The sequence below is a fragment of the Aotus nancymaae genome, unplaced genomic scaffold (assembly GCF_030222135.1).
Source record: "Aotus nancymaae isolate 86718 unplaced genomic scaffold, 86718_ANA_hifiasm-v0.15.2.pri h1tg000004l, whole genome shotgun sequence".
Taxonomy (NCBI): domain Eukaryota; kingdom Metazoa; phylum Chordata; class Mammalia; order Primates; family Aotidae; genus Aotus; species Aotus nancymaae.
Genome location: NW_026988415.1, coordinates 38,225,746 through 38,241,050, shown reverse-complemented (window position 1 = coordinate 38,241,050; position 15,305 = coordinate 38,225,746). Strand labels below are relative to the sequence as shown.

Below are 15,305 nucleotides of genomic sequence, written 5' to 3'. Positions count from 1 at the left end.
GTGCGTCCTGAAAAACTGCATTGTGATATTTGAAAGTGCTTCAGAATTAAGAAAATAGGAATGTTAAGTAATAAAGTAGGTATAACTTTTGAAACACTTGAAAAAACAACCCATTTAGCCATATAAACATTTTCTTCACCCACAATCACACATATCAAATTGGAACTGGATATATAGATATAAATATCACAACCACCCAAGCCCCAAATCCAAACATCATTTCCAAAAGAAAAAGAAAAAGGATTCCTTCTCCATATGGTACTGGGTCTTAAGGCTGGAATCTTTGAGAGAAGAGTCTTGCGTTATTGTTTAAACAACCTTTATTACCTGCCTCTGACATTCCCCAGGGTTACAGAGCAGGGCACATCTGAGCCTCAAGTTCCATGGATGAAGCAGACACTGCAATAACAACTGAATCAATACAGAGAGGCATTTGAAGTATTGAGGTGATCCACCCAGTAATGATAACCCTCAGCAGAAGATGGCAGAGCTACCAAAAATCAGGCAAGTTACCACTGGGATGAAAACTGGGGAGGCAAGAAAACCATACAGTTGGAGTCATAGATCTTTTCCCTCCCCGTTGAACACTCCTCCCCGATCCGTCCCCCATTAAGTCCATTCTATCCCACAGACTGATCCTAGTGTCCTGCTAGCTCCCTGCTGAAGGAGAGAGGGAGGGAAAAGATATCTGAGGTCTCTTCATTTTCTTTGTCTCTGTCCCTAAGGCAACTGGAAGCTGGAGCTGCTGCAGTCGGCCTGGCAAGCCCGTTGGCTCTGCAGTGAGCAGTCCCTGGCAGTCCCTGGAGCAGCTGCCAGTTAGACGGCCCAGAGTTCTGATAGAATGCATTGCTTCAGTTCAATGCCAAGTGTTGGACGTGTTGGATTCAGTTCCCAGAGGGCTGGAGCGTGCTGTCAGGGCTGTCTGAAGACAAGAGAGCAGAGGCAGTTTAGTGCAGTTGGGGGTGTGGGGTGGGGGTGGAGGCGCGGGGGTGAAGAGGGAGAAACTGGCCAAGAATGGGTAAGGTGGTGCTTCTCCTTCCAGGGCCTTCCAGACAAGGTCTCCTGGCCTCTCACCATTATCTGGGCCTCAGGTGAGGCAAACCCTGGAAAAGAGTGCTGGGTGGAAGGCGGAAGCCGCGCCCAGGGATGAGCGAGTTGAGGAGGGCGCGAACCAGCGACCTGTGGTTGTGGTTCTAGACCCGCTCAGCGCCCTGGGCGAGGGCAGGCAGCCCCCCTGGGGCAAGCTGGTGGCGGCCCTCGGCCAGGGAGCCCGCGGCAGTCTCGGCGTCGGCGGCTGGGGCGCCTCCCGGGGCCCATTCGTGCTCGGCGCAAGCCTGGGACGGCTCGTCCTTGGCCTCGACGAGTTTACGGGAGCGAGTGTAGGCCAGGATGAGGCCTCCGGCCAAGCAGGCGTAGAAGATCATGATGAGCAGGATGTAGAGATAGGCGTCGTCGCCCTTGGCGCTGGTCACCTCGCGGCCCACGAAAGGGTCAGGCACGACCCCCATGCCCATGCTGGGACCAGGGCCAGCGCCCAGGCCGCTGGCGTTACCCCGATGGTGCAGCTCGAGCAACAGGCGGCTCAGAAGGGTTCGCAGCCGCTGGCTCTCGCTGCAGTTCATGGCTTTCGGGGAGTGACACGGCGGCTCCAGGACGCTGCTGACCTTTCCCCCTGGGCGAGGGGAAGCGAGCTAGCGAGCGGGCGGGCCGGCCGGCGGGCAGGGCTCCGCGGTGGCGACGGCGGTGGCACCCAGCTCTCCGGCGGGCGCGCAGTGGCTGGGGGCGCCAACCGCGGGGCCTCCTTATTCCCTCACTCCTGCCCCTCCTCCCCTTCCCCACCACGCCCCCTCCGGCCCGCGGCCGCCTCTTCCCAGGCTCTGGCTGTCTCGCTGCTCCAGGGAAAGGGGACAGCTGGTGGGGGGAGGAGAAGGGGACAAGAATGGGGGCGAGACCAGGAGACGGGTGGAGGGGGCGGGGGCTCGGAATGCGCGAGGCCCCAGGCAGCAGAGGCTGGCAGGGCAGCTTGCTGGGGCCAAGCCTGGACCCTGGGCTGCGGAAGAGAATTCCTTCCAAGTTCTGGCCACCTGCCCTGCAGGCCAGGCTTTGGCCCAGATACAGCATTTGGCCCCCTAAGGCAGCTCTGCCTTGGGGCGCTCAAGGGAGACGGCAGATGCCTTTCCGCAGCGGAGGCCCCCTTGTCCATATCTTATGGAAGTTACTCCCATATACAAGGACCCTGGCCTACCTTTCCAGTCCTCATTCCGTTCCTTTTCCCCCGCCCTCTTTCCCACCCGCCTCCTACCCTGTGGGAGAAGAGCATCTTATTCAGAAGATGCACAGGCTGAATTTGGTGACTGAATGCTCAGGCACTTGCTAGAAGGCCAAGGCAGAAGTAGAACTCCCTGGTTATCCAAAATGGTTTCTGGTGATATAACAGCCTTCTTGGATGCAGCCCTGCTCTGATGTCCTATGACAATTTTTGAAAAGTCCACACATCTTAGCATATGAATGTACTATTCATGATGGGACCCTGTTTCCCTTGGGTAAGCCATCTTCCCAGAAGTGAAACCTGAAACCAAGTTCTTCCAATAAGAGTAGCATGCACATTAAAAAAGGCCCTTTGACTACACTCTGTAGATGTCTCAGGATCTGAAAAGTGCCAATTTTAGAGAATATGCTCACCCTACTCCCAGCTAGGCCAGCACACAGCTACGTGCCCCTCTAAAACTTGATAACAGGTCTAGGCCCGAATGGCTTTTGGGGCAGCCGTGTTTTTCTCAAAGGCTATTTTTTTTTTAGGGGAAAACAAGGCACCAAGACAAAGATCAGGCCAGATATATTAAACTGGTAACAGACTGAGCTTTGCAAAGGAAAAGGGTTGGTTTGCAAATGGTGGGGTAGAAAAAATGAGGTAGTGCTGGCTAGGTCTGGCTGTCCATAGTTGCCAAATGAGAGCAGAAAGAAAGAAAAGTATGTGACCTTATGCACACCTTGAAAATAATGCTGCCTGTTCAAGACTGTTCAGTCCAGGGACCATTCAATCTATAGGTGCCATGGGTTTGAAAAGGAAGGTTTTCCGTTGCCTTTTCCCTAACGGTTCTTCAGCCCACCATCTACCCAGGGGCTGTAGCCTCCTGTGTGTTCAGGCAAGGTTGGCGCCAAACTGTATCCAGGGTCTCAAATAGAGCCTTGCCTCACAGCCTCTAAACAGGCCTCAGAGGCATTCCACACGACCCTGACACTGGCTCCCTTCTAATCACCTTGTCTCAATATTCTCACCTCAGAGGGGCTCAGGAAAGAATTGTTAAAGAAACTTGGCAGTATGAATGCCAGAGGACACAGCTAGAGAATTTTCAAAGCAGTACTAACCTAGTGATATGACTGTTGAGCTAAAAGACTCCTCTTATCTGTTATAACAGGAGTCCCCAACCTCCCAGGCTGCTGGATCCTGGTCTGTTAGGAACCAGCCGCACAGCAGGAGGTGAGCAAAGGGCAAGCAAGCATTATCACCTGAGCTCCACCTGCTGTCAGATCAGTGGTGGCATTAGAGTCTCAGAGGAGCTCAAACCGTATTGTGAACTGCGCATGCCAGGCATCTAGGTTGCATGCTGTTTATGAGAATCTAATGCCTGATGATCTGAAGTGAAAGTTTCATCCTGAAAATATCCGTCCCTCTGCAATGTCCATGGAAGATTGTCTTCCACAAAACCAGTCTCTGGTGCTAAAACAGTTGGGGACTGCTGTGTTAAAAAATACCTAGAAATAGCTAGGGATTTTTTTTTTTTTTTTTGAGAGGAAAGGAGGAAGAAGCCCCATTACTCTAACATAAAAATAATAATTTAAACTTGTTTTCTAATTTCAGCAACCTTATGAGCTAATAGGATTCTCATTTTCCAAAGAGGAAACTGAGGTTCACACTGGTTAAGTAGAAGGACTGGAATTATAAAGTTGGACCTTCTTCTTCTCAGTTCTAACACATTACTTGTGTCACGTGGGTGGTACTCATGGGCTACCTCAATTTTCCCACCTCTCCTTCCTCTTGAACCTTCTAGAGTCCAGTGCTTTCTGCCAAAACTGCTTTCTATAAGTCAGTTCACCAGTGACCTCTTGGTCAAATTCAGAGGTCTCTGCTCCCTTTGCCTCTTTGACCTTGAGGATGAATTTAATACCATCAACCACCCACTCCTTCCTGTAACTGTCCTACCATTGGTTCTTGTGGCATTGCATTCCCACGTTTCTCTTCTTATCTCTCTGACTCATCATTCTCTGTCTCCTTTGCTGGCTCCTCTTCTTTCCTCCTCCCATTAACTGTTGGACTCCCCAAAGATTCAATCCTCAGCCACTCTCTCTTAACACCCATTTCTTTGAAGAGTATCTCTTCACATGGTTTCACCTACCACTTGGCATATATTAGCCAAATTTGAATCTCTAGCTCTGATTCTTGGTAGCGTGTCTCAGATCCTTTGCTCCTTCCTTTCTGGTTTTATTGCCACAAGCTTAATCCATGTTCTCATTACCTCAGGTCAAATATGCAAACAGAGAATCTCCTGGCAGATCTCCCTGCCTACAGCCGAACTTATCATGCTATGGCTAGAATAAATCTGCAACACCACTTCCATCCATTCAGCCCTATGTTCAGAAAGCCAAGAGTTGTTCCTCATTGTTTCTTTAATGGAGTTCAGTCTTCTTCCACGGAACTTAAGTCCTCTCCACCAATAGACACCATGTTCTCCCCTTTGAATTTGAAAAACGGCACCTTCCTGGAGATCCTCTGCAATACTCTGTGCATTTTGCCTTCCTCAAAATTCACTGATTGAAAGAAGCCTTACTTTATCCCCCTGTTTGTGCTTTCAGATTCTTCACAATGTACCCTTCTGAGCTTTACTTTGCAGCATTCAGTGGAAAACACAAAAAACCGACAAGGAAAAAACAAAAAATTACCAGTAGTGCATACTCATGACTCTCTCTCTCTCTCTCATTTCATGGCGTTTCTTTTTCACTTAACAATGTATTATAAATTTTTCCATGTCATGTACTATTTCTCCATAGCATTATTTTATTATCTACATAGTACTCTAGAATATGGATCTACCATAATTTATTTAAGTTTGCCATTTATTGTAAGAGTTCTATTTTCAGGTTTTATTATTAAAAATCATGTTTTAATAAACACATACATAGAAAAAAAGAAAAAAGAAAAACAAAAAAAAGAAAAAAGAAAATAAACACATGCAATGCTAATTAAAGTTTTATTAAAAGAAATCATTACCAGAGAGAAATCAACGTACTAATTTACAGAAGAATGCTATGGGGAGGGATAGATGTGCAGAAGCGGGTGGAAACAGAAATGGAGAATAGTCATAAATTTTAAAAAGGCCCATCACTCTAAGAAGAAAACAACAGGCGTGGGGTGGAGGGGATTCTGGCTTTCTTTTCACACTAGGGGCTGCTGGGCATCCCTTTAAATCTCAGTTCCAGGCCTGCCCAGAATGGCTGAGATGCCAACCCGTTTCCCTACCACACTTAATGAAACTGCAAATCCACCAGATGGGCACTGGTTCTCATTCCTCACCACCCCTCCACCCCCATTTTCCACCAGCCCCGTACCTGTCAAATAATCATCTGTTTATCCATCGCCTAGAACTCATTTCCAAAATGGTAATCAAGTGTGTTGACAAAGGGAAGTAATTCACAATCATGTATTTAGACTTTCAAAAACTCTCAGGAAAGGTTCTCTTCCATGCCAAGGTTGTTTTAAAAGTACAATTGAGGCGCCATGGATAGGAAATGCTTTCGCCATTCCTTAAGACTGTGAGTGCTTCCTGCCAACAGTGCAGCTCTATGGAACTTGGTTGAATTGAACTGAGTTGAGTTTGGCTAGTTGCCAAAGGACAGACACAGATGGTAAGCACTGTCAGAGTCCAGGAGGCTGGCAAAGCCACAATGGGCTCTAAAGGAGGGAAGGAAAGAAGGCTTCATGAGGCACCACCTAAAGACTGAGAAAGAATCATTCATTCATTCATTCATTCATTCATTCAACAAATATTTATTGCATGTTACTTTGTGTGAAACACTGTGCTGGGTCCTAGAGATACATCGGTGAGCAAGTCACATCAGTGAACAGTCTGTGCTTTTATAACCCTCACAGACACTTCTGTGTGAACTGGGGACAAATAGGGAGTGCCAGGACGTGGAACTGGGTAAGTAGTGGGCAGGAAGACCAGCCAGAATTCTAGTTTGGAGAGAATTGAGACTCTGGGCCCAATCTCTAAGCACTAGAGTCCAAAGCCTTGTTTGGAAAAAGGAAGACTCCAGGTGGTCTGAGCTCACTGTCCCTGGCCATGTGGCAACCTGCTCTACCTCCTCCTAGCAGCACCATCTTGAGGGTATGGTTTGTCATAAGCTACCACAGCAGGTCTGTTCTCAAAAGACTGATGAGAATAAATTAGACAGTTCCTGAATCCAACTGAGACTTCTCAGTTGTTCCATGTGAATTTACACAGCATGTCAGACTAACTGGGGTTTGATAAAGATCACAATATTTGTAGGTTGGAATGGGCCTCAGGAGCTTCAAATGCCTTACTTAGAGACTTCTTGGAGATCCTCATGGGCTTGTGCTGATATCCTCCTATATTCAGGCCACATACTGGAGCATCAAATTTGGTCCCTGATATCATTTACCAAGTATCTAGCCTGTGCCACCTATATTACCTACATTATACTAATTAACATTATAACAACCTTATGAGGTGGGCAGGGATGGATTCAACAGCAGTGTATCTTCAATGCTGGTCAATCAGAATGGACTAACAAACCATCAGAATAGATGTTGACTGTGAACAACAACATCATCGGGCAAAGGAGTAGGACAGAGGCACAGATCCCATTTCCCAGGGGATCAAACCAAGATCTCATCACTTTAGGCTTTGGAGCTGTCCTGGTCATTCTGAACCTTTCTTTATAGATGCTTCCACCTACTCCCAGTGCTCATTGCAGGTACCCGAAAAGCTCCCTTGACTGCCAAACCCCCTAAAGCGATGGCATCTACTGCACCTGCCCCCTTTCTCCCAGTAAATGCCTAAAGATGTCAATCTTGGTTCAAAATTGTTGAATGGGTCCACTAGACTTCCAACTGATCGCCTTAGTGTGTCCTTCATGGCTCTCTGTGCTCTGACTTGAAGATGCTGTCCAACCCTATTTACAGCAATAATTACCCAAAACGTCTTCAATGCCACACAACTTCTCAACTAGATGAAATCTCACTCTCCTTAGTAATCTCATAGCGTTGGATAATAGTGATGGATGGGCTCATCAAATGGCCCCTACAGACCTCTTGAGGGCAGGTGCTGTGTTCTTCCTCTTTGTATCTCTCACCATGCCTGGCACAGTGCCTGGCACATAGTATGTGCTCAGGAAATATTTACCTAGCTCTGAGGTCTGCTTTCCTCCAATGAAACTTTCCAAATTTGAAAAAGATTCACTGTGTAAGAAATGTGAAACTTTTCAGTTACATTTTTCCAAAAAAAATTGTGTAAAATTTCAAACGTATAGCAACATTGACAGAATTTTACAGAGGATATATGGTAACCATCTAGATTGTACCACTAATATTTTCCTATGCTGACTTTATTCATCCCTCTCCCATCCATGCCTCCCTCCATTATCTTTGTCTATTCATTATCTTTTTCATAAAGTTGCATACATCAGTATGCACTTCACTCGTAAGCACTTTCTCCATACCTAACATTAACTGTAGTTCAATATTTGTTTATTATTCTTTTTCTTTTGAGGTAAAATATACATACAATTAAAGATATAGACATTAATTGCATATTTTCCGAGTTTTGGCAAATGTAACCCCTACTAAGATATAGACTACTACTCAAGAACATTTTCCCTTCACCCTCAGAGTCAGCCACTGGTTTTTTTTTTTTCATCATTGATTAGTTTTGCCTGTTATAGAAGCTCATATATATGGAATCATAAGGCATGGACTTTTTTGAAAAAGACTTTTACTCAGCTTCATGTTTTTGAGGATCATGCTGATACATGATACATAATGATACATGATTCACATACATGATACACAAATCATGATACATGATTCTCTTGTAACATAAGAATCATGATACATGCTGTTTCAAGTGTCAGTAGTTTGTTCCTTTTTATTGCCAAGTGGTACTCCACTGTGTGACGCTACCACAGTTTGTTTATCCAATCTCCTACTAATGAACACTTGGTCTGCTTCCAACTTCCGACTATTAAAAATCAAGCTGTTACAAATATTCTCATACAATTTCTTTTGTGGACATATGTTTTCCTTTTTCTTGGATAAATACCTAGGTGTGGAAATGCTGGGTCATAGGACAGATGTACTTTAGTTTTATAAGAAATTGCCAGACCTTTTCCCAAAGTGGCTCGTATCATTTTAGACTCCCACCAACAGTGTAAGAGGATTCCAACTGTTTACAGTTATTTGTGCAGCTCTCTGCTTCAATTGTATTCTTAGCCTTGCAGTGCACCCACGAAATGCATTTATCATTATACTTATAAATGGGCCAAGCCTGACTGTTTGCGGTTTAGTACTTAAAACTTCCCCCAATTTTGGTGACTGCTAAATGAACACCCAAGCTCTAGGAAATTGCTAAAATGTGAGGGTAAGCTCTATGTGATAATAGCTTTTACTGAAAGTTGGTGTGCCAAACACTGTGTTAAACATACATTATCTCACCTAATCCTTAACAACAACCTTCTGAAGTAGTTACAACAGCATTCTCATCATACAGGTGAGGAAATTAAGTTGCAGAGAGGTTAAGTAATTTGTCCAAAGTCAATTAGCTCATAGGTAGTCAAGCTGAGATTTGAACCAGTCAGTTATCTTTTTTATTGTCTACTTTTATTTGTATAGAAACTAGCAGGGAAAATAAAACATTTCAGAGTTGGAGAAGGTCCAGAGTGGTGAAGGCACTTGCCTGAAATCTCCCATTAGTTAATGGCAGAGCCACCAGAAGCCAAGTCTACTGACTACCTTGCAGTCAGGAAACCTTTTCACTCCACTGCACGGCGTCCTCCAATGCTTTGAGCAATTCAGATTTTATTTCCAGCTTTGTAATGATGACAAGGGTGCAAAAACCACTTTGAGATCTTTGAAAGAAGTACATGAATCTAAAAGGGTGGAGTGGAATAAGGTCAACCTTGCCTTTTGGGCCAAAACATAGGTCATAAATAAAATTGTCAAACTCATGTCAATTCCTGCATGAACATTATCCTGAAACTGTTTCTCACACCCACTCAGTCTTCTCTGGAAAAGAAAAAACAAACCAAAAATGTGGATATTTGGAGTATTCTTGGGAAAGGAGTGGGAAAGGAAGAGGTCCGAGGGCACTTTTCTCTTGGACGCCCACAGCACCATCTGGTGGAGGCCTGGAGTTTTCGTTTCTCCTCATCCAGAATGTTTTTCTATTCAATTGTTTCTGTGTCAGGCCCTGCGTTATCTGCTGGGATCCAGAGGAGACTTGGTGATTTGGTTCCTGATGTGATGGTGCTAACATTCTGGGGGTGGGAGAAAGGCAGACGCTACCCAGGCCATTACAACAAGGTGTGGAAAAGCTGCTGTTAAAGGTTAATGGAGCATAATGCTTAAGAACAGCAGCTCCAGCTGCAAACAAACCTGCCTTTTTACATTTTGGCTTGGCCACCTACCAGCTGTGTTAGCTTGAGCAAAATCATTCATCTTATCCTTGTTCCAGTTTCCTCAATTGTAAAATGGAGATAATAATAACTGTGCTTACCATAGGATTTTGCAGCAAGGATTGAGTAAGATAATTCATGTAAAGTACTGAACATAGTGCCTGGAACATTTATTCCAGGTAAATGCTCAATAATATTGGCTGTGGTTATTTCATTAACGTTAAACATATGGTGCAGTGGGAACCAGAGAGGACCATTTGACTCAACCTCAGAGAGCTCAGGGCACATTTCCCTAAGGATGTGACACCTGCTATAAGTTTCGAGTAGGAAATAACCACTAGGATCCTTCCTTCATGTGGAAAACAATGCCTCTGATATTAGTAGGGAATAAACAACAGGGTTTACTCCTCTAATCTCACATTGTGAGAGATGATAGCACAGTGTCCCTTTGTCTCGGGGGTACAAGGAGTTGCAGTGAGGGCTTCTAAGCTGGAAGATGTATGGGAACATTTGGGAATTATTGGAATTAGGCCCTAGACCATATGAGAAATTGTTCCCATAGTGGACACATAGAGTTTGACTCGAAATTAGATGCTAAGAGAAAAATCAAGACCAGTTGTGTCAACTACCACCTGTTCGTTTTAATTTCTACTTTGTTCTTCGGCACTGATGCTTCAGTGGCTCTTTGTTCATCCAGTATTATGTTAAACAGGCATGATGGGGCCTGATAATTTCTCATTGCCTCCAAATTGTGCCTGGCACACACCAAGACCATTACTGACTCTATTCCTATCGCTTATCACTCTTGCAAACCCTTAACCCTTCCAGGTTATCCAAATTTTACTTATCCTTCAAGGCCTAGGCTTCCTCATTCATTCATTCATTCATTCACTCATGAAATATTTTCTGAGCATATACTATTGCTAGGCACAGTGGCAGGCACTAGATATATAACAGTGTATGAGACAGACACAGTTTCTACCACATAGCACGCATAGATAACATATATTGACTCCCTGGGATAAATGGATAAAAAGGCAACCTGCCAGGGAACTCTGGCCACCCCAAAGGTAGAAGGCATCAATATCTTAGGTGCATGAGGAATCTCTTGGAGATCTCTGGTGTAGAACGTCAAGCTATAACCCATGAAATTCCTGTTGCTCTCACTCTATGTAGTCCTTGAAGGCCCCATCAGCCTTCAAGGCCCCATCAGCCTTCAAGGACTACATGGGATGAGAGTAACAGGAACTTCATAGTATAGTGGGCAGAGATGATGCTGCTTGGAATGAATGCAAGCTCCTTGTTATTATCTGGAACTTGGTAAGAGTCACTCTCGCCTCTTCAGCAGTAGGCTCAGACCAGAGGCCTTCTCAGGCAACTAAATCCTGAAAGACTCTTTGTCTTTTCCAAATTTCTACATATGTAGACTCTTCAGCTCACAATTCAGCTTCTCATTCACCCCCATGGTCTGACATCATGTGCTAATAGCACAATAACTTTTTTGTCTCTTCATAACACCTAGCAATACTACAGAAGAAGGGCCAGAAGCATTTAAGTATCCTGTTTTAAGATGAAGGAAATCTAGGAGTAGTGGAACTTCACAGGGCTTTAGAATAAAAATGCCTTTGCTACCTAAGAAAAGTCCAGTGCTCAATCTGTCTTCAAAACTTGTAAAAGAGAAACTCCCAAAGTTTTACGAGAGCGAATGAAGTCAATAGCTCAAGTTAACATATTTGTACAACCTTACTCCTGGAAACAGGATGTTGAGTCCCTGCAGCTCCAGGCCGGTTGGTTTTGGAGTTTGTCTTCTCTGAGCAAAACCAAAGGCTAACCAAGATAGCCCACAACCCCAGGATATGGGGTCCAGAGAGCTATTGTTCATACCATAAGTAAAAAGGAAGAGTTCACAAGAAAAGAGAGCCCAGAGGCCTCTTGCAGAGAAAACAAAGACTCCTGCTGAAATGTAACAGAAGATTTCGTATCCTTTCCTGCACTTAGACTCCCTGAGAAAGGTTAATTCTGCCACCACCATGAATCCTGATGGATAATAAAAAGTAGATTTGGGTGAGAAATGATGCCACCTAGAGGAAGGCTGGGGAGCACACTTGAGGAATTTCAGCTGTCTTTCTATATTCCTCTGTCAGTCAGTATCTAGGCAGGAAGGCTTCCTGATTTTTCTCTCTGACCTTGTCCCTCACCAACTCTTGGAAAGCCACATTGCCACTTTCCTATGTTGATACATGCTATTCATCTTCCGAAACTGAATATGGGGCATGGAGTGCCCTATGGTAAGGAATGTTGAAGATACAGCTAAGGTGAGAAAGGCATTTGTAAGAAGAGCTGTTGGCCATAAAGAAGAAAGTATATGTGGACATGTTTGTAATTTATATGTTTGTGTATGTAGATCTAATTTGGAGCTTCTTATAACTTCATGGGCTAGCAAAGAGCCAAGTGCCAAAATAAATACCTGACCTCAAAATAATTATTTTCAGATTTCTGCTACAAAAGTCACTCTGGAGAGACACATAGGTGGGTGAATTTCAGCATATTCTCTCTTTTCCTTTTTCCCTTGGTTTTTGTTTCATTGATTTCTTATACCCTCAAGGCAAAAATATGAATTTGGAAAGTTGGTGTTTAGCACTCCCAAGTGTCCCTCCACCATCACAGGAGCCCATTTCTCACTTGTGATGCCCTTAGGAGTGTCTTCCAAGAAATGTTCTGATTCTATATCTCATCCTCTCAGAATCTCTCACTCTTTTTAGTGTTAAAGGAAATAGCTAGCTGACTTGCTGATATGGCTAGGCTTTGTGTCCCCACCCAAATCTCATCTTGAATTGTAATCCCCATAATCCTCATAATCCCCACGAGTCAAGGCAGAGACCAGGTGGAGTAATTGAATCATGGGGGCAGATTTCCCCATGCTGTTCTCATGATGGTGAGTGAATGAATTCTCATGAGATCTGACGGTTTTATAAGGGGCTCTTCCCCCTTCGCTTGGCATTTCTTCCTGCGGCCTTGTGAAGGTGGCTTAATTCCCCTTCACCTTCTGCCACGATTGTAAGTTTACTGAGGCCTCCCCAACCACACTAAACTGTGAGTCAATTAAATCTCTTTCTTTTATAAATTACCCAGTCTCAGGTAGTTCTTTATAGCAGTATGAAAACAGACTAATACACCTGCCAAAGTGAAAGAAAAATTGATCCTACCAAGACGGAAGATTTAGAAGAGCCAACAGTTAACTAGGAACCTCCTTCCTTGGTTAACCGTGAAGACTGTCTCCTCTGTGAATTTTTTTTTATTTAATCCTAAAGATAAATACTAATAAATGAACTGAAAGATCTAGCAGGATGGCTTCCATTGGCCAGTGAGAGTGGATGAGGCATGGGAATTTTTTTCTGTTTTTTTATTGTTTTTAATCTTCCCATGTGATTCCTAAGTGCAGCCAGGGTGAAGAACCACTGGGAGAGATGAGCTTGACATACTGGAGAACATACTAGAGTGAAGATCACAATGAATTTGCTCCTATCAACAACTTAAAATTCCTCTGCTGAGCACGTCAACAGAGGTGTTATATACACCTCTGTTAAAAAAGGCTATACATTTCCTAATTACTGCTATTGTTGTGGAAATATTGCTTCAATCATGGTCTTCAAATATGTAAATACAAGGAAACTAAATTTATTCCAGACAGTTCTAGATTCAGAACATGTTATTCCTCCCAGAACGATGACACCGATGACATCATTTTTCCTTTGAGCCTTTTATCTATCCTGCTGCTGACCCATTTATGTGCCTTTTAAGGTTTTTTTATTATTATTATTAAGTTCTGGGATACATGTGCAGAATGTGCAGGTTTGTGACATAGGTATACATGTGCCATGGTGGTTTGCTGCACCTATCAACCGGTCATCTAGGTTTTATGCCCCACATGCATTAGGTTTTTGTCTTAATGCTTTCCCTCCCCATGCCCCTCACCCCCCAACAGGCCCTGGTGTGTGATGTTTCCCTCCATGTGTTCATGTGTTCTCATTGTTCAACTCCCACCTATGAGTGAGAACATGCAGTGCTCGGTTTTCTGTTCCTGTGTTAGTTTGGTGAGAATGATGGCTTCCAGCTTCATCAATGTTCCTGCAAAGGATATGAACTCATTCTTTTTTTATGGCTGCATAATATTCCATGGTGCATATGTGCCACATTTTCTTTATCCAGTCTATTATTGATGGGCATTTGGGTTGGTTCCAAGTCTTTGCTATTGTGAATAGTGCTGCAATAAACATACATGTGCGTGTGTCTTTATAATAGAATGATTTATAATTCTTTGGGTATATACCCAGTAACGGGATTGCTGGGTCAAATGGTATTTCTGGTTCTAGATCCTTGAGGAATTGCCACACTGTCTTTCACAATGTTTGAACTAATTTACACTCCCACCAACAGTGTAAAAGCGTTCCTATTTCTCCACAGCCTCTCCAGCATCTGTTGTTTCCTGACTTTTTAATAATGCCCGTTCTGACTGGCTTGAGATACTTTTTTGTATAATTCTCTACAATGTACTCTTTATTAAGCACTTTGCTGCTAAAATGCCGCCTCTTGCCTTTTTAAATGTTAAATTATCTAAATATATTCGTTATGCAAACAAAATATATGTTTGCAATATATTATATTAAATATATTGCAATGTTTTTCCATCAATTTTTTCTCCTATTGCATACCCACCTTTGATTCATTTGGAAAGACTTAAGAAAGGTCTTACTACTCACACTGCTGCATGTAGCTCTTGCTTATTTACTTATCTGGGAAAACAAGATTTACTTCCTTTCTTAGAAAAGCCAATTTACAGATTACACAAAAATACTCCTCCTTCTGCATCCCTCAGCCTTTTAACTTGGTAAGTTTTAAGAAATTTCAACAGCAAAGTTGTTATTCAATGGGCATGATGGACTACAAGTGCCTTAAGTTACGTGTATCTGCCCCAGATGTAAACTTCATTGTCTTTTGTTGGATGGTACTTGAAAAAGATATAAAATAAATTGGCATAAAGGGCAAAAAAATAAAAATAAAAATAAAAAAAGAAACTAGAATGGAAAGTTCCTGTTGGAGAGATAAGATGGAAAGCTTATTGACAATGGAATGATGCTTTCCACACGCAGAGGAAATTTTCAATCCTATACCCAACCAGATTATCAATTAAGACCTCCAACTTATTTCCCATTCATCCTTTCTCAGTAAGCTACTGTAGAATGTATTCTATCAAAAATAAATAATAATCCCAGTAAGAAAAAGACACGGGATACAAAAAACTGGAGACCCAACACATGACAAAGGTAAAGGGAATTCTCAGGATGACGGTGAAGGTAGATGCCAAAATAATGATCCTGCACCAGGGAAAGAAGGGCGAATGATCTGGTTGTAGGAGAGATTTCTTCCAGATGAAATTGTTAGAATTCTTGCTATCTGGAAGTCTGGAGAGATTTTAAGCAATTGGTGGAGACCTTTTGGTAGAATTAGTGATAAGTACAAAGAAAACCAAGCAAATGACAAAAAGACAATTATTAGCTTCAGTGGTTTAAAAGTGCAGGCAGGAGAAGGAAATGAATCATTGTCTTCCTACTGCA

General features: G+C 43.4%; 1 protein-coding gene across 1 annotated transcript; it reads right to left on the bottom strand.

Annotated features, from left to right (window-relative positions):
- Positions 1 to 302: 302 nt before the first annotated feature.
- On the bottom strand, positions 303 to 1,778 carry KCNE5 (potassium voltage-gated channel subfamily E regulatory subunit 5). Its single transcript, XM_012451802.2, has one exon. It carries the CDS (start codon positions 1,620 to 1,622, stop codon positions 1,194 to 1,196), a length of 429 nt encoding a protein of 142 aa, XP_012307225.1. The 5' UTR covers positions 1,623 to 1,778; the 3' UTR covers positions 303 to 1,193.
- Positions 1,779 to 15,305: the final 13,527 nt, after the last annotated feature.